The sequence below is a fragment of the Dichomitus squalens genome, assembly GCF_000275845.1.
Source record: "Dichomitus squalens LYAD-421 SS1 unplaced genomic scaffold DICSQscaffold_59, whole genome shotgun sequence".
NCBI lineage: Eukaryota > Fungi > Basidiomycota > Agaricomycetes > Polyporales > Polyporaceae > Dichomitus > Dichomitus squalens.
In genome coordinates this window covers 38170-55605 of record NW_006766941.1, presented here as the reverse complement: position 1 = coordinate 55605, position 17436 = coordinate 38170, and the positions used below count along the sequence as shown (strand labels likewise).

The following is a 17436-nucleotide window of genomic DNA, read 5'->3' as shown; positions in this document are numbered from 1 at the left end:
GCCAGTCAGGAATGCACGATGGCTGACAGAAATTACACGGTCGAGCCTGATAAATTTAGACCCCATACTACAATCGATCCGTCGAGACCAATCGCTATGGGTACCCTCGCGCTCCTGCTCGTCCTCACACTTTCAGCGTCGGCCAACTCCACCCTCGGGATCGCATGTACGACCATGAACGACCGCCTGGACGCCGCCATAGGCAGGTTCACCAGCGACTGCGACGACGCATCCTTCTGCTCCGGAGTCGATGGGGCGAACGGGACCTGTCAGCCGCGCCAGTGTCGGCGCGACGAGTTCCCGTTCGGGTTCGCGAATGCGAACGCGACGGTGCCTCCGCTGTGCCCCCGCGGGTCGTACTGCCCGGACGAGGGCAGCGGGTGCAGACCGCTCGCCGCGGTGGGCCAGCCGTGCCAGGCGGGCAGGGACGAGCAGTGTGCCCCGCCGGGGAATTGGCAGGATTTGGCGAGCGGGCTGAACGCGAATGGGTCGGTCTGCTTGAACTCGGCGTGCATGTACGCCCGCCGCTCTTTGAGTTGTTTAGGGGATCGCTGATTTGGGAATGGGAGGATAGGTGGGCAAATATGACACTGGGTCAACCATGCAACCACGAAGTTATGGTCTACAAGGACAGCACAGGGTTCAGCAACACGATAATAAGACACAACTGCCACACACCGAGATTCTACTGCCACACGGGTTATAACGTTTGTATCCCAACGAAGTATTTGGGGCAGGCGTGCAGCGCGGATCAGGAATGCCACTCGGTGAGGGGCTTCTTCTCAGTGCTATCAGTTGAGTACTGAGTCGCCTTGACTAGTATAATTGCGGACAGAAGGGCATGTGCATCGACGAACGGGGGACGCCTAATCGCGTGAAGGCCTGGCAGCTCGTGATAACTTGTCTGAGCGTCGTGTCAGGTAGGTCGAGCAGATATCAGCGACATCCGCATGTTGACATTGTCTGCGAATCGGCAGTGATGGTCGCAATTGTTGTTCTCCTAACGTTGGTGCACAAGCGGTTGCGGTTGAGACGACTGATGGAGATCCGAGAGTACTATGAAGAGCAAGTAACGTACGTCGTCCGAACGGGTCATTCTGATCGCGGGCGTTCACAACCATGCCAGCTTGCGCAGGGCTCTTGCCTCGCTACATTCTGCGGCTGCCGATCAGCACGAGAAGGAAAGGTGGTTTGATTGAGGAAGCGGAGGATTTTTTGTATCTGTGGGATAGCCATACTGGGGAGAAGCGGACTCGTGGATCCGCACGACTGGGGGTGCGAGGTTCGCGGTGGAACGGGACAGGTCTATTTGCAAAGCAAGAGCAGAAACGATATATAAGAACACATAACGTACAATTGGGCCATAATCCACCTCTATGAGTCCATGCCATCCACCAAGGTAATATGATATGAAGTTCCCTGAGAGAAGTTCTCAGCTACTTGGACGACATGGCGTAGCCGGTCGTGTCGAGCACTTGCTTGCCACATATTGCGCATACACCTCGCTTATATGCGCAACCTGACGATGTCACATGAGCGTCCAGTAGTGCCCACGATGGAAGATGGACGCACCGTGGCAATACTTGGCTTTATTCTGCGTTACGGTGGATTTACAGTCCTTGCATTTACCTTGATAGGGCTAGGAGTGCCGCAAGTCAGCAAATGTTACTCCAATGCGATGCCAGAGTAATACACACCTGGAACCTGTTCCTGGAGCTTCCTGGCCGTGTCAAGAGCTTGTTCTCCCCAACCTTGCGCGAGCCCTCTTTGATGGCTTGCGAGGTCGACTTGAAAGGATCAGGGGCAGCGAGCTTGGATGTTTTCTGCAGGAACAAACGTCAGTGTCTGCTCTTCTTGCTACCAACGAATAGATTTCCGCTTACAGTTTCGCATTTCTTGCAGACCATGGTCGCGGGTAGGAGGAGAGGGGAACGAGTGGCCCGCGTCGTCATTCATTGGATGCCTGACACAGCGGTCCACTTATGTCAGCAATTGAAGACACGTGACTATCGGCTCTCGGAGCGCAACTCAGTTGTTTGACTTGGCTCTCTCTCTCAGTGGTGGTGCCTCGCACCTTTGCCTATCATGATCTTTTGCCTTGAGGTACGCAAGTATCGCGTGCCTACCGGGTACTATCGTGGGACTGAATGGCCACTTTCTCAGTGTTTAGGGCCAAATTACCGATCTTAACCCTCGTTCCCTCACGCAAACAACGTCGTGGTCACTGCACCCATGATTGACTGTGATGCAGGATGTCATATGTGTGACCCTTTCGCGGTCCCCCCTCGCTGAAGCACGCAGCCGTCGCTGGATTGCGGGGGATAATCGGGCCCAGGGTGTTGCTCGCAAACTATGATTCGAGCTCTCGAGGTCGTTCTACAGGTCTTAGTCATGCTCAATCGGGCCGCTTCCAGTCTAAGTTGCGAACTTAGCGGCTTGTTTAGGCAACTTCCACGCCCTTAATCCGCCTTAGTGGTGCGTCTACCAGAGAGGTGAGTTCCCTTCGAAGAATTCTTGATGTTCGGTTGAATGCATCATATGACGAAGCTGGCAATTCTACGCAGGGGCCGGGCCCTGTCGGTCCATTCAGGCATTACCCTTATTGTGGTCTGAACTTCTCGAGCGCAAATTGAGTCGCGGAGTTCCAGCTGCATGCGGAGACAGGCCCATATATGCACGATCCTGAGAATTCCTCCCAGGGTTGACCTTTACCCTTAAGGCTCACTTCACAGCACATCCTGTCCCTTGCTGTTGTCGCTTGTGCACTCCCTTATCTTGCTAGTTATGTTGTCTGAGTTCATTGCGAGCGCCGACCCTACGCTCGCAACACTTGCAGGAACCTCATGGTTCATACTGGTACTCGTTTACATACGTTATCTAGCATCGTGGAAGACGCCATCTCGCGGTCTGTCCCCTCCTCCGGGACCTCGTCCCTTCCCGATCATTGGCAACCTACTTGACTGGCCGAAAGCCAACCAGTGGGCTACCTTTCGAGACCTAGGCATCAAATATGGTGAGTAAACCGCAGTGCCGCTCTTCTCATGTCTCATGCCACTTTGAACAGGCGACGTACTGTACCTGAAATTGCTGAACCAGGATACAGTCGTTCTAGGAAGCCCTAAGGCGATCACCGAGTTTTTGAATAAAAAGTCTGCTAACACGTCAGACCGACCATCGTCGGCAGTGTCTCATTTGTGGGACTCCTCGCTCTCTCCAAAAGCTTTTGACGTTGATCACACTCTCAGAACCGGTTTGGACATCAACTTCTCTGGTATGCCATACGGCCAGCAGTGGAGGCGACACAAACGGACATTTTGGCAGCACTTCCATCCTGGGGCCCTCCCTGCTTATCAGCAGACGCAATGCCACGCGGCGCACAGATTCCTGAGAAGATTGCTAGAGAAACCGTCGAAGCTCAGAGAGCACATACGTTTGTAGGTATCCAGGCTGCGTACATGGATTGAGACTTTCACAATATACTGAATATCTGCCACAGCGCCTTCACTACGGCCATCGTCAAAGTTTTATTCGACATCGACGTCTCCGACGAAAATGACGAAATGATGGATATAGTCGAGGCCGCATTGGCATGGACTGGCGAAGTGTTTACGCCAGGGAAATATTTGGTCGAAGTCCTCCCGATTCTCAAATACGTTCCTCCCTGGATCCCGGGGGCGACACTGCAGAGGCTATCCGTCTACTACCGGTATACCATTGCCCGACTGAAGGATGTACCTTATGGCAGGGTGAAGGCAGCCTTAGTGAGCGACAGAGCTTGCTTCAGAACGCGTATGCCTAATTGTGTTATGCCTAGGCTCGTGGCGAAGGTGCGGACTGCGTGGTAGGAAAGTTGATCAGGAAGATGATCAGCGAAAGGGACGGGTCAGCCACAACGGAAGAGGAGAATATTATCAAGAACGTGGCTGCCGTATCTTTGGAAGGTGCACTTCGTCTCTATCATGTCTCAATCATGCGCTCACATTCATCGTCAGCTGGCTCTGACACGGTACGTTTCACCACCCTTCAGAAGCCCTTAGTGTGGATTTTACGTATCAGCGTAGATGTTCTCGACGGTGCAGACCGTCTTCGTAGCGATGTCTCGTTACCCCGAGGTGCTGAAGAAAGCTCAAGCGGAGCTCGATGCTGTGCTTGGTCCCAATCGCCTGCCTGAATTCAGCGATACCTCATCGCTTGTCTATGTCAACGCTGTTATCAAGGAGGCATTGCGGTGGCAAGTGGTGGTGCCTTTTTCCCTTCCACATATGACGACCGAAGACGATGTCTTTCGCGGATATTTCATACCAGCTGGGACGGTCATCATGCCAAATGTGAGGTGAGTGTAGTCAATTGAGTCATCTTGTTCACATCTTTGGTATTCATATAAACCAGCGCCTGTATGCATGACCCTAATATATACGAGGATCCGTACGAGTTCAGACCCGAACGCTTCATCCACAACGGGAGATTGGACTTCAGCAGCGCACCGGATCCTGCCTCATTCGTCTTCGGTTTTGGAAGAAGGTGTGTAGCGGCCCTACACTTAGCGTCATGACGCCTTCATGTTGTTCTTGCTGATATATGCCGACAGGATCTGCCCTGGGCGATACTTCGCGGAGAATGGGTTGTTCATCAACGTCGCTTCGGTCTTGCATGTCTTCGACATCACCCCTCCAGTGGATGACCAGGGGAACGTGATCGACATCGTGCCACAGGTCACAGATGGTCTCCTCTGGTATGCTGCGAGTATCGAACATGCGATGCCTACGCTGACATCGTTGGAAAGCTATCCTGTTGACTGTCGATGCACCATTCAGCCCAGGTCTGCCGAAGCTCGAGCCTTGGTTCAGGCAGCGCAGACGGTCGGTTGAGTCACTCGATTCGAACTGCGTGCAAGAATCCCAAGCTGGACACTAACTCCCTTGAACGAAGGTCTGAACGACGTCGACTTCTTGGCAGTGACACGAGCGACCCATCCTGGTGATATGAACGGACCGTAGCCACGCGCGTTTGATATCCCCTCCACACCTTTCTCGAATGACTGATGGGTCAGTTTATGTAGTCCAATAGAGCCCCATCTACCCCGGCTGCATTAACTCCGATGAGATGGCTCGGAACCTCCTCAGCTCCTTCACTGCCACCATTGCAGTGCCCCTTTCGACACGTACGGTATGATGCCGTACTGCTGGCGGCCTATGTTTGCTGCGCAGGAAACCGATCCCCTCTGAGAGTGGTTACGAACTCGAAGTAGCATCTGGAGAATAACCGTTCAAACCGGCTGGTGTAGATAGTCATGATATTGTGACATCGATAAGTCAGCGAGTTATTCCCGATTTACATACAATTGAAACCAACATAGTAACTTCCGTCACCGTGTGGCTCTCATCTAAAGCTCTCGTTCTTGAGTTATGTTGGCATATACGCACGGAAACAGTGTTTGTGGTTGCAAGATCGTTCCTGATGCGGAGAGCGCAAAGACTCGTTTCCACCGCTACCAAGGATTCACGATAAGCTAACTACTCGTGTAGTGTTGTACAGGATAATATATATATGAACCACTCTCAGAACCAGGAGTCCCTTCCGCACCGGTAGTAATCACTGGTAGCGGTGTCATGGTTCGCATATGATATTGTCATATCTTTGTCCATGAGCTATCAGCCATCTGATTCCGGCGGGTCCAGTGAGGTCGTGTGGAATTCAAACTCCTCAATTTGCAATACACCAGATTTTGTGCAACACACATAGTAGGATTTGGAGACTGCTGCATATAACAAAGGAAGACAGACGCCTCAATTTCGGGCTTGTGCGAAATTCACATCGTGTATGGCTGTACAGTGCAACCCTCAGACAAACCACACATTACTAGAGTTGACTATTCAAACGGACTTGAATGAACAACTGCGCTTGACGAATTAGTGCCTCAGCCTCTGGAGAGCGCGGCTTGATGGTAAATCAACATTCTACAAGATAGCTAGTCACGTTATGAGCACATACACACAACAGCTCGCCCGAGTATTGAGTGTTGGGGCTTACCAGAGAAGTCCATCCGCCATCATGATGTCTCCATGTAATGCGATGGGTTTACCGTTTTCGTCCGCGGGCGGTGTGATGTCGAAGGCGTGCAAAATGAGAGCAACGTTGACGAGCAATCCATTCTCGGCGAAGTAACGTCCAGGGCAAATCCTGCCGACATGTGTTATGTAGAACAATGCAAGTATTCCGTAGTAGACGCTAGCCACGCACCTTCTCCCAAAACCAAACACGAACAGAGCAGGGTCTGGCGGGCTGGTGAAATCGACCTTGCCATCGTGTACGAAGCGTTCGGGGCGAAACACGTCGGGATCCTCGTAGAGCTCCGGATTCCGGGTGCAAGCCCTGGCGGCAAGCGAGGTTAACGAGCTCTACATGAGCAGTCACTCATAGAATAAAACTCACACCAGACGTTCGGTAGAATAATGGACCCAGCGGGAAGGAAATAGCCGCGGAACTCGTCATCCTCAACAGTCACGTGTGGAAGCGAGAAAGGCGATACTGCCTGCCACCACAACGCCTCTCTGATGGTCGCGTTAACATAGACGAGGTTCTGCTGATCGCTGAAGTCAGGGAGACGATGGGGGCCAACCACGGCATCCAACTCCGCTTGAGCTCTCTTCTGGATCTCGGGGTTGAGAGCCATTGCCATGAACATAGTCTGCACTGTGGAGAACATCTATGGAGAATTCGTCAGCTGGCTTCTTCGATTATATCAGAGTGCTCAGGTGGACTACCGTGTCCGAGGCGCCTGCGTTGCACTGGCAGTGAGCAACAAGCACCCGCACAGTCGTTCGCAGATTACCTTCGACAGTCACCGCGGCTACGTTCTTGATGACATCCTCCACTTCTATTGATGACGGCTCGTCATCTTGTTTAACCATTGTGGTGATCATGTTGCTGACCACACTCTCTGGTGCCTCGTTATGGGCCTATAGTAGAAGCAGGACTATCAGCCGGTCAGCGTATAGCGTATCTTCTGAACTCACTATCGATACTTTGATTTGACGATAAGGCTCTTCCTTCAAACGAGTCACGGTGGACCGCCAGTGTACAATCAGCCTCTGCACAGTTGCGCCCGGGAACCACGTAGGGACATATCGAAGGATCGGGAGCGTCTCGATGAGATATTTCCCCTGGGTGAACGCCTCACCCGGCCACTCCAGTGCATCCTCGACAATAGCCATGATCTCGTCTCCATCGTCGGCAACACTGTAGCCAAAGAGAACCTCCAACACAGCTGTGTAGAACGTGCTGTCAAATGTCCACGCCGCCGATCAGCTTGCAGCGGATTACTCACCACAGACTGAACACTCACAAGCGTATGGGTTCCCTCAGCCGGGATGGGGTCTTAAGAAGCTTATTCAGGAACCTGTGCGCGGCTTTACGTTGCATCGGCTGATATGTCGGCAGTGCACTTGGGTGGAAGTACTGCCAGAAAGCACGCCTGTGGCGCCTCCACCTCTCACCGTACCGCATTGCAGAGAGATTCATATCCATGCCTGTCCTTGATACGGGTATGCAAAGTAGGTCATTCAATGGAGGTTGAGAGATCATAATGCTCACAGGACAATCAACGGGGTCACAAAGCGATCCGATGTGTTGGCAGATCGCTTGTCCAGCAGCTCGAAGACGACGTCAGGTCTTCCGAGGACAAGCATATGCTGGCCAAGAAGATTGAAGTGTAGGATATCGCCTAGGAATGAAATCAATACATACTATGTGGTAGTCAGCCTGTGAGCTCCCCACCGTATTGCGCGCACATGTCCCGAAAAGCGATTCCCTGTTTGGTCCTAGGAAAGTCAAGGACATTGCCAATGAACGGGAGAGGTCTGGGTTCTGGAGAAAGTGGGAGACCACGCGAACGTGCATTCCGTGTTGATATCGAACGCATATAGATGACCGACAAGACCACCAGCAAGATCCCAATGAAAGCCGGGAAGGAGAGAGGGGAGACGCGATGGTGAAAGTTTGACGAGACCACAGGGCATCCCGTGAACTGACAGGGCACTTATCTGCGACACGGAAGCTATGCGATGTTCGTCGAAGACAACCCGTCGTCACGATGTGCACGAAATTGTAGTAAAGGCGAAGACAGCGTGGCGCGGTAGAAGCGCAGGCACTGTAATACTGCCAAGTAAGATTGTCTCAGCATATGCATGTTGGGTTTGGAGTACATAGACCGCTGACGTACTCAGCACATTGGCTTGGAGAGAATCCGCAAGAAAGGCGCTGATACGTACAATATCTTCCCGCTTCCCTTCGGTTCCTGAGGGTCACCTCATCTCGGTGTCCTCTGCTATGCGTGATTGATACCGCGTCTCAAGCAATCAAGCCGGCTATAGTGATTCGTCAGTCAATGCACTACTCTGCCGGACATCCGGCGTACTCACCTAACCCGTTCGTCCGTTGACCCATACTCATTGGAGTGGAGGCAGAAGTTACGCGCAGTAGATTCAAGAAGCGCTTGGTCGGTGTTGTGATGCCTCAGTAAGGACACTGCTTACTCGGATCCGGACTGGGCTGACGAGGGAACGAGCAGACAGCGTCAGCCTCCGAGGAGAATGTTATCCACTATTCTCGACGAGGGACATGTCTCGACACTAGGAGCGTTCTCCACTACCTTGCCGACAAATCGCCTGCGCTTCGACCTGACTCGACTCATATCCGCACGCTTCGGTCCCCGTGCGGCGATTCGGCGACCATCCGCAGTCACAGCTGTCAAATCACGAGCGCGGCAGCATGTACGATGAAGTCGGAGAACATGTACGTGCCATAAACCTCAGCGCAGCCACGCTCCAAGCTCTTCGCTGACCATAACCTTGTCCCCTCCCAGACGCTCTACGAATTCGACGTGATCGACCGCGTGAAGGACGTCGGCATCGATCTCGATTTCTCTCCCGCGACAAGCCCCGACGTTGCAATCGGCGACCCCGTCTGCCTTCACGCACTCCGATCCCCGTCTCCGGCGTTCTCGCCCTCGCCATGTCCCTCTTCACCTCCCACGATTCCCAGCTCCATCCCAACCACCAACACCTCTGCCTCCCCCTCTTCTCCCTATTGCTCCTCTTACTCTCCCGTGCGCCCGCGGCACGCCCGCGTCCTCTCAGCGGCAGACTTCCGCCCGCTCCGCGTGCTGGGCAAGGGCGGGCACGGGACGGTGTACCTCGTCGAGGACACGGTGTCCGAACGGCCGTTCGCGCTCAAGGTCGTCGAGAAGAACGGGCTGCGCCTGCGCGAGTACCCGCCCGTGTTCGAGGAGCAGGCGGTCATGCAAGCGCTGACGACAGGGACAGGGTCAGGTGCGGGGGAGACGTCGCCCTGGTTCGTCCCGCTCGCGGGAAGCTTTGAGGATAGCGATAACTTCTACTTCCTGACGGTGCGTGGTGGCGTCCGCCTGCAAGAGACTTATGCTGATATGTGTGCGTGCGCAGGAATACTATCCTCGCGGGGACTTGATGACGGAGATGAAGCGGAATGGGATCGTGCCAGAACACCAGGCACGCCTCTGGTGCGCAGAGATTGTAAGCGGTATTTGGACCCTGTCGATGCCCAGCAGACGTCACTAACGGCCTCTGAAGCTCGTAGCGATAGAGTATCTCCACAAGCAGCGGATCATCCACCGCGATATCAAGCTCGACAACATCCTCCTCGACGAAGACAAGCACATCGTCCTGACCGACTTCGGGATCGCCCGCGCATTCGGGAGGGCGAACGCCGACCGACCGTGGACGCGATTATCGCCGTGGAGCGTAAGGGACGAAGGCCAACAGGAAGAACGAGATGGAGCCGACAGGAGGAGGGCGAGGTCGAGTGGGCCGGACGTGGACGAAACACATTCGTTGGTGGGAACCCCCGGGTACGTTGCGCCGGAAGTGTATTCGGGCACGTACTCCTATGGGGTCGACGTCTGGGGAGCGGGAGTCGTGTTGTATTGCATGTTGACAGGAAGGGTGAGTACACCTCGTATTCGCGATCTAGTGACGCACCCACTGAGGTGACGGCACAGCTCCCGTTCGGTCTCCAACCGAGGGAACAGCGTCTAGAGGAAGTCATAGCGAGGACAGATAGCCTGCCCGCCGACCTCGACTTATGTGGGCTCGTAAATGAGGATGTGAGGGATCTCTTGGCAAAGGTCAGACCTGTATGGTGTTCTCGCAATGATACCCTGGCTGACGGCTTGTCTCGTATGAAGACGCTAGAGAAAGACCCCAAGAAGAGGCCATCCATCCGCAAACTGAAGAAGCACCGATGGTTCCGTGGGATGTGGGTACTCGAACGTCCTCCGCATCTGTCGAGGTCTGACATGTAGAGAGTAGCAATTGGGACGCCATCGAGCGCAGAGAGCAAAGAAGGCCTGCTTGCACATTCGACACGGTAGTCAGCCTGGAACAGGAGGTGAGTTGAACGTCGAGACTTACTCTCCTGACCCGGCGATGCTCACACACGAGGTACCGGATGACAGTGCTTCTACATCCCGTTCGGGCGACAATATGCCCCACACGAAGTAGTCCCACACGAATGGTTCGAGTGGACGTCCCCGAGTTTGCTAGGAGACGAGTCGACCTACGATACGACAGCCGACTGGTCATTGGGCTCCACGTGCTATAACGATCTCTCACAGAGTGAAGAGGCGATGCGACCAAAGGCGATGTTCGAGGTTCGTAAATGGCCGTCGGTAATCCAGAGGATGAAGGGGTGGCTGAAGAAGAGGCGGATGTCGATACCATGAGAAAATATCATTGTGGCGTTGACTCATGTCCGTGCGTGTGATGAGAGGGGGGTTCTGACGTGATCGATTGATTGTTCGATACTTGACACTCCTTGAGACATTCCGATACAGAATGTCTAGGATAGAGGACCTCCATGGGAATAGGTGCCGATAGTCAGAGTGGGACCCCACTTGAAGACCGCCCAGGCGACCCATCGCCTGCGCGTCGGCTCGTCTTGATCATCAGGGCGGTCCGGCCACCACAAGCGCTGAGATTCCTTCGAGGCGTCAACCCGTCTCTCATTGAGCGCTTCCGGGAGCAGGCCGATGCCCAGAGCATGTTTGTAGAAGGTGTGGATGACGTACCGCCCTGTGTGAAGCCCAGCGACGACGTATATGCGGGCATGGGGACAGCGCTTTAGGGTGGTCTGGAGGGATTGGACGAGGTCCTGATGTGTGTCTCTATTCCAGAGTGTGTCAGCGGCGATAACGACGTCGAACCCAGGGATGGGGTCAGAGTCCGCGTTCTGGGATTGCAGGAGCAGGGCTGGGTCGGATCCCCAGGCGTACGGTACAACGTGACACCGATCCTCGACATCGTTTCGCTTCGCGTTTTCCGCGAGCGTGCGGATGAGGAGCTCATCTGGGTAGTCACTGGAGGTCACCATCGTGTGAGGATACTTCTTCGCGATGAAGATGCCGGGTAGGCCTGCTCCCGCGCCGAGCTCGAGCACTCTGAGAGGGCGACCTTCATGCTTGATCAGGTCGTAGTGATGATCTATGCAGAAGTCGTCTATGTGATCAACGACGTAGATGGCAGCAGACCAGATTGATGTCGCGTGCAGAGACCAGTTAGCTGTTTGTGTATCTGGAGTCATGACAGTCACAGAGGGGCCTCCGTTGCGAGGGTGATGGGTGAAAAGGGAGCCCGCGGACGAATGTGCGACGGGACCATGACCGTAGAGGAATTCAGAAGCCTCGTATAAAAAGTCCTCTGGATCGGCCATCGACGCTGAGATCGTTAGAGATCAGACCAGTAGAGAACAGGTCTATCCAGAGACGACACGCAGAAGTGCAGCGGTAGATCGAAGGAGCAGAGGATGGAATACTGATGGAGTCAGGCGACCGTCGAAACAATGTCGAACGATTTGATTATTTTGTTTGTCTAAGGTTCACCAGCTAGTACCGAAAGGGACAATAAGTCCATATATGGAGCTAAATGATCCACGTCAACAGAGATCCGCGGGATAAGTTGTTTGGCGTGTTCCGTTGGTCCGAGCTCAGGGCACATCAGTCGGACATCTCACACAATCCCCCTTCATCTCGCCCCCCTCCTCATCTTTCATGTCCGACAAGCTGTCCTCTCCTACCCGGTAGTCGTCCGCTAATTCCCCGCATTCCGGTCACTTTCATCTTACAAACGACGAGTAGAGGTCCCAGCACGGTCACCTACACGGGAATAAAGGTCAAGGTGCGTCTCAAACTACGCTCACACTCGATTTGTCGCTTATCGCGTCCGACGCGTGCAGAGAAGGAAATCCATTCGCGACGCAACCTTCAAACCATCGGCTGAGTATGCAGCCTGCGCGCCTTGACTCTTGCAACTGCCCCTAACGCATTATCTCTATCCCTAAGGGAGTCCTTCGAAGACGATCCGGAGGTAGAATCACCCACTGACTCACCACAGAAGCTCGCTCGCCCCGAGACAAGGGTGAGTCCGCTCCCCTATGCATTGATTCCCATGGCGTTTGGCGGAGCAGGGAAGTCCCGCTGTCCAATCTGCTCTCACTATGGCGCACGGGACATCCGGAGTACCAAAACGGTCCGAACTTGAACGGAGTTTGGATGAGACCTTCCGAACTCTGTCCCACGCTCACTCTCACACCTACCATCACGTTCCTGTGCGCACTCGAGATCACTCCTCTCACCCACCGGCCCCCCTTGCAGATGTCCACCCGCACCCCCAAGAAAGTCGACGTCCAGTGAGTCCGTCCCTTTGTACCCCCTCGCGCGACACCCCCGTTCCAATTTGTGTCTGTCAGCCTCCCCGGGCCGTCGCCGAAAGACGCGTCTGCGAAGAAGACCGCGAGTGTCAAAGGCAAGCGAGGGGCGCACTCCCGCCAGTCGTCTGTGGCGTCGCTGGCTCGCGAAGACACCCTCGTCGACTCTTCCCCCATCAAGCCCAAGTCTCAGAGCATGAAACCCCGGTCTCAGATCCAGTGCGCACTATCATACTCCAACTCACGTGCCCTCTTCCTCATTCAATCCCACATTGCCAATTCCCTCGGCCGTGCCGTGATTATCTAGACGCACGGACACGCAAGAGGACGGCGACGAGGAGTCTGCGAGCGGGGTCTTTGGCACCGGGCGGTACACCTCGCGCAAGGGCGAGGCGGAGCGTCGCCAGTTCCTCGAGGATGACCCGAATTCAGGCGAAGTCGAGCCCCATCGCGTGTACTGCAAAGTGTGCAGCCAGTGGGTGGACTTGAACCCAAAGCTCAAGTACATCATGAAGTTGTGGGTCGAGCACCGGAGGCATTGCAAGAGCACTAGTCGCTCCGAGAGGTGAGTGTGCACGCGTCGGTTTGAGGTTCGAGGGTGAGACGATGAATTGAGCGTATGTCTGTGCGGCAGTCCGACGAAGGAGAAGACGACATCGACCGAGCCGGAGGTTGAGGTCGAGGAGGACGAAGACGAGTCGGTCATGCAGGAGGAGCCGGTGCACCTCGGCATCAAACGCGTCAAGAAGGAGCAGGATCGGAAGGCGATCATTGAGGCGGATCCGCTTACTGGCGAGGTGAAGCCCGAGTCAGCGTACTGCAAGGGCTGCCAGTCCTGGGTAAAACTCTCGACGCAGACCACTTACTCATTGCACCATTGGCGTACCCACGCGAACAAGTGCAGCGGCAGCATGTGCGTCCCGCTTTTGACACCGTTCAAGGAGGGGCAGGTGTCTGACAATATCGTCTCTCTCCGCGCCATCTAGCCCTAGCTCGCGCGTCGCGACGGCACAGAGGAAGCTGAACCTCGTCAACGATCCCCAAGTCAAGTCTTGCACTTCGCAGAGCGTTGAATGCAAGTCATGCAACAAGACTATCGAGCTTGAGGGCAAGGCGGAATATGATCTCACAAAGTGGGAAGAGCACAAGCTTGCGTGTAACAGGTCAGCGACCTTCGGATTTTACAAATGCTCTAGGTCTGACATCCAGCTCAGCAGCATCCTCAATGGAGCGGCTGCGAGGGCAGGCGCCAAAGAGACTCTCATTCCAAGTTCGAGCCGACCCCCACCTTCCGTGGCCGACACCGAGGATACGATTGTCGCTACTGATGTTGCCTCCACCCCGCAGAAGACTAGGAAGCGGTCGCGCGAGGACGACGATGTCCCCGAGCGCGCCGTCCGCCCGCGCGACGCGTCGTATGAGCCTACGCAGGCCGAGAACCCAGGGTTCCTGACATGGGTCTCCGAGTCTATCATGGGCTTCTTCCGCGGTGTCCGCGAAGGCTTTTCTGGATGAACGATGCACGCATCACTTATCTTCGGTTGCTGATCATTTTGTACTTCGACCGCTTCTAGTCGCTCTTTCTAGCTTATTGTCCTTTTGCTCCGCGATATCTGTACACCACACTCCTTGCAATTGGCCACGCTCGATATGCATCCTCCTCCTGCGAATTCTCGCTTAGCCTGTACTTCCTCGCGAACCCATCTTGATCTGTTTCATTTATTACTATGTCTGTCTTTAGTTCAGATCGCTTGGAACGTCGAGTGGTGTCTATGTTACTCTGTCCCTGTGTATACTTCCGGCCACAGTCGATAAAAGGTCCAATACCACTGAATACCCTGTCAACTAGTGGAGGCCGATTGCGCGCGCGCGCGTTTTGCTTGCTCTCCATGGGAAGATGCTCGAGGATTTAGCATTTGAGGAGTTGCGGATCACAGCCTATAGTCGCGCGAACACGACGCGTCGAGAGCGCGCCGCGGGCGGAAGATGCCGAGCCCAATCCCCGCAGAGGTCCTCTTCGCGCTTCATCCTCCCGTTCTCCGCACCTCTCTCTTGCGCGAACCGCGACCTCCCCCCTCCCCCCACCACCTTCCTCACGCTCCCCCGACGCGTAACTGTACGTATCCTGTTTATACTTACGAACAGCCTACTTCAGAGACCCCGTGGGACGGTCTGCTTTGAGAAACACGGGCAAAGCGCCGCGCCAACCACCAGCCACCCAAACAAAGAACGAGCCTTCAACGTGCGTTTCAAGGTCCGCCCTTCCTGCCGACGCTTGTACCTAACACAATAGCTTAAAATACACGTAGTGCATTTCAAAAGGGCTTGAGCACCCCCTTGCAACGATCCCCCACCACGCCCTTCGTTGTCCCCATAGGCGCTAAATCTATCCCTAACCACGGATGAGTTCCCCCGCGAGCCGGCTAACTCCCCTCGAGTAAGGATGCTTGTGTCATGCTCTTTGGGTCTGAGACTTATACATGGGGATTTAGGGAGGACGCCCCCCTTCCGTTCGAGGCTGCTGGGAGCCTTTCGGTAGTGACGAGGTCAAGGAAACGGGCCGCCGCCGACTCTGCCGCCGAGCCGCGTCCTCTCAAGAGGTCGCGCAAGGGCAAGCATACAGAACCCAATTCTCAGACGTAAGTGTTCCATGTTGACGTCCGCGTTCATGCACGCGCGCTGACATGCACCCGTCCGCCCACAGCGAGCCGTCGGGCACCGGCGCAAGTAGTAGTGGTGCCACCCCCTCGACAATCCCTGGTCCGGGCCCGTCGACGAAGCTCACCGCGCAGGCGCAGGAGAGGCGCGCGGAGCTGCTCCGGGACCCCCGCGCGCGGATGGTGGACCTTTTCAGCGTGCGGTGCCTCAAGTGCGGGACCACCATCAAGCTGTCCCCGAAAGGGTACTTCGACCTGCACCATTGGAGCAAGCACCGGAAGAGGTGCGACAAGTGGTCGGAGGAGTACGCCGCGGCGAGGCGAGCTGAGAATGGGATCGTGCGTATGCGCTGAATTATGCCTGATGCGCGAGCTGAGAGTGCCTCTGTAGGACTCGTCACGACTGTCAACGCCCCCTGCGACGCCCCCGCTGACGGAAGATTGCGGGACGGAGTTCACGGGGACGAGCGCTATGAGCATCATGAGCGCGAGATCGCCCACTCCCACCCCAGAGCCCCCGCCGCCGTCCGCGGGAAAGAGCCAGGACAACGTCATTCCCCCACCTCGAGAAGGTCTCCGTGTGACGGAGGAATACGTTGCGGCGTCGCGACCGCGGAGCCTTCCTCCAGTGCCGGAGATGGTCGAGTGCCCCATCATTCGGCTCGTGCCCCCTCTCACTTCTCACAAGCTTAGCAAAGCGGCGATGGCACTCCACCACCCTGGCTTGGAGGTGCTTGACCTCAATAGGCCTCTCCCAACGGTGCGCGATTGGGAGTGGGGGAACCTCCAGCCCTCCATCATCGCCCCACCCTCCGACCTGGAAACGGAGGAGGCTCGCAATAGCGTGAGGCTATCGAAGGCCGACTGGAACGAAGAAGACGAGTGAGGTGAAGAGAGATAGGCCGGGAGGCGACACGGAGCATGCGCATGCGCATGCGCCGGCCAGCGAGCGGGAGTCCAGGGCTCCTTCCGTATTCGGGTTCCTGAGCTCTGCCTCTCTGCGCACTGCGCTTCGCTAGTCGTGCCGCGCCACACTCATAACGCTAGATGACGGGGCGTGCGAGGTTTAGGTGAAAGGGGCGCGGGGATATGTGGGCGCGCATGTGGTATTGTGAAGAGGATTGCTGCTCTTTTGTTCTGGAACTCCTTGTACAGTGCTATCATATGTTATTTTGTTCTGCTTGGAATGCTGTAGGATAACGCGCTTTGCTATCATCACCATCACGGACTACCATACATACTATTACAAGTACACATACCTACTACCGCATGAGACGAATAGATGTTGTTGCTTAACACAACAACGAACGACGGTACTATAGTTGCGCGCGTTTCTATCGCTCCATGCGTGTTGCGCAGAGTGTGCACAACATCTCTTGTTCGTAGGTCGCGTCGCGACGGGTCCTCAACAAGACCGTGCTGGTGGTCCCGGTAACTGCCGAGATCCCTCTCCCTCTCCTTGCCATCATCGTCGACTGTGGCGAAGATCAATTGTGCCTACTCAGTACTCATCTCGTGCACACCACCGCATCGATAAGGCTACATGTATCGGGCCCCTCTGAGAGTGAGCCGGTGGCCAGACTAGGGAGGATTCCCATGGTAAGATGACTCAATCAGCTCCCCTCCAGCACGCCTCCTCCAAACAATTGAATTCGTTCAAGGGGCGCCGAGACAATGAACCCATAACGCAGTAAGCGTGATTACACTTCCACTACGGCTTCAACAACGCTTTTCCTTGCCCATGCAGATATCCAACCACAATTGTATAAATGCACAATGTGACGACAGCGAGTGTGCTTCTATCCGACGCCGCCGAATCCCCGCATAACTAGTCATCCGGAGTACTTGCGTTCTCCCGCTGAACTCCTACAGTTTTGCAATCAATCCCCCCTCTCCCAGAGCTCAGTGCTCGATATGCCCCCACGAACGCGTCAGTATGGCGAGTACATGTGAGTGATGTGATCGCCGGCCGTAACGTGAAGACATCTCTGATGGCGAGTCGACGTTGATAGCGCTATTCCAGAGACTTCCCAACACCGCG

The 17436-nt window shown here is 55.2% G+C and overlaps 6 protein-coding genes across 6 annotated transcripts; 4 read left to right on the top strand and 2 right to left on the bottom strand.

The window, feature by feature from the left end:
* Positions 1 to 96: 96 nt before the first annotated feature.
* Positions 97 to 1199, top strand: DICSQDRAFT_149927 (uncharacterized protein; the record flags this gene model as incomplete). Its single annotated transcript, XM_007369973.1, has 5 exons — positions 97 to 515; positions 575 to 767; positions 821 to 920; positions 978 to 1074; positions 1127 to 1199. The coding sequence occupies 5 exons, from the start codon at positions 97 to 99 to the stop codon at positions 1197 to 1199; spliced, it is 882 nt and encodes a 293-aa protein (XP_007370035.1).
* A 237-nt stretch (positions 1200 to 1436) lies between these two features.
* DICSQDRAFT_69965 (uncharacterized protein) lies at positions 1437 to 1907 on the bottom strand (the record flags this gene model as incomplete). Its single annotated transcript, XM_007369972.1, has 4 exons — positions 1437 to 1519; positions 1573 to 1639; positions 1698 to 1823; positions 1884 to 1907. The coding sequence occupies 4 exons, from the start codon at positions 1905 to 1907 to the stop codon at positions 1437 to 1439; spliced, it is 300 nt and encodes a 99-aa protein (XP_007370034.1).
* Positions 1908 to 2784: 877 nt separating this feature from the next.
* Positions 2785 to 4868, top strand: DICSQDRAFT_69953 (cytochrome P450; the record flags this gene model as incomplete). Its single annotated transcript, XM_007369971.1, has 9 exons — positions 2785 to 3013; positions 3065 to 3194; positions 3246 to 3434; positions 3497 to 3746; positions 3815 to 3961; positions 4062 to 4333; positions 4390 to 4521; positions 4589 to 4732; positions 4784 to 4868. 9 exons carry the CDS (start codon positions 2785 to 2787, stop codon positions 4866 to 4868), a joined length of 1578 nt encoding a protein of 525 aa, XP_007370033.1.
* A 904-nt stretch (positions 4869 to 5772) lies between these two features.
* DICSQDRAFT_183326 (cytochrome P450) lies at positions 5773 to 11815 on the bottom strand. The gene is made up of 13 exons (XM_007369970.1): positions 10449 to 11815; positions 8421 to 10384; positions 8222 to 8366; positions 7777 to 8157; positions 7594 to 7723; positions 7346 to 7534; positions 7017 to 7281; positions 6833 to 6959; positions 6765 to 6778; positions 6435 to 6706; positions 6241 to 6372; positions 6031 to 6180; positions 5773 to 5968 (listed from the first exon to the last, which is right to left on the bottom strand). The coding sequence occupies exons 4-13, from the start codon at positions 7919 to 7921 to the stop codon at positions 5950 to 5952; spliced, it is 1443 nt and encodes a 480-aa protein (XP_007370032.1). The 5' UTR covers positions 7922 to 8157; positions 8222 to 8366; positions 8421 to 10384; positions 10449 to 11815; the 3' UTR covers positions 5773 to 5949.
* Positions 11816 to 12064: 249 nt separating this feature from the next.
* DICSQDRAFT_92529 (uncharacterized protein) lies at positions 12065 to 14578 on the top strand. The gene is made up of 9 exons (XM_007369969.1): positions 12065 to 12209; positions 12268 to 12311; positions 12374 to 12449; positions 12686 to 12720; positions 12781 to 12957; positions 13046 to 13303; positions 13373 to 13651; positions 13725 to 13901; positions 13953 to 14578. The coding sequence occupies exons 4-9, from the start codon at positions 12686 to 12688 to the stop codon at positions 14251 to 14253; spliced, it is 1227 nt and encodes a 408-aa protein (XP_007370031.1). The 5' UTR covers positions 12065 to 12209; positions 12268 to 12311; positions 12374 to 12449; the 3' UTR covers positions 14254 to 14578.
* A 115-nt stretch (positions 14579 to 14693) lies between these two features.
* DICSQDRAFT_183323 (uncharacterized protein) lies at positions 14694 to 16648 on the top strand. Its single transcript, XM_007369968.1, has 3 exons — positions 14694 to 15377; positions 15443 to 15734; positions 15787 to 16648. The coding sequence occupies exons 1-3, from the start codon at positions 15193 to 15195 to the stop codon at positions 16279 to 16281; spliced, it is 972 nt and encodes a 323-aa protein (XP_007370030.1). The 5' UTR covers positions 14694 to 15192; the 3' UTR covers positions 16282 to 16648.
* The last annotated feature ends 788 nt before the right edge of the window (positions 16649 to 17436 follow it).

What these genes read in the sequence shown, in the direction of transcription:
- DICSQDRAFT_183326 (XM_007369970.1), bottom strand. Translation starts at nt 7,921, where the DNA reads ATGCGTTCGATATCAACACGGAATGCACGTTCGCGTGGTCTCCCACTT. An exon ending in ATTATTCTACCGAACGTCTG is followed by an intron (nt 6,373 to 6,434) that starts GTGTGAGTTTTA and finishes GCTTGCCGCCAG; the next exon opens with GGCTTGCACCCGGAATCCGG. An exon ending in GTGTTTGGTTTTGGGAGAAG is followed by an intron (nt 6,181 to 6,240) that starts GTGCGTGGCTAG and finishes ACATGTCGGCAG; the next exon opens with GATTTGCCCTGGACGTTACT.
- DICSQDRAFT_92529 (XM_007369969.1), top strand. Translation starts at nt 12,686, where the DNA reads ATGTCCACCCGCACCCCCAAGAAAGTCGACGTCCA. An exon ending in AAACCCCGGTCTCAGATCCA is followed by an intron (nt 12,958 to 13,045) that starts GTGCGCACTATC and finishes GTGATTATCTAG; the next exon opens with ACGCACGGACACGCAAGAGG. An exon ending in CACAAGCTTGCGTGTAACAG is followed by an intron (nt 13,902 to 13,952) that starts GTCAGCGACCTT and finishes CATCCAGCTCAG; the next exon opens with CAGCATCCTCAATGGAGCGG.
- DICSQDRAFT_183323 (XM_007369968.1), top strand. Translation starts at nt 15,193, where the DNA reads ATGCTCTTTGGGTCTGAGACTTATACATGGGGATTTAGGGAGGACGCC. An exon ending in ACAGAACCCAATTCTCAGAC is followed by an intron (nt 15,378 to 15,442) that starts GTAAGTGTTCCA and finishes GTCCGCCCACAG; the next exon opens with CGAGCCGTCGGGCACCGGCG. An exon ending in GGCGAGCTGAGAATGGGATC is followed by an intron (nt 15,735 to 15,786) that starts GTGCGTATGCGC and finishes GTGCCTCTGTAG; the next exon opens with GACTCGTCACGACTGTCAAC.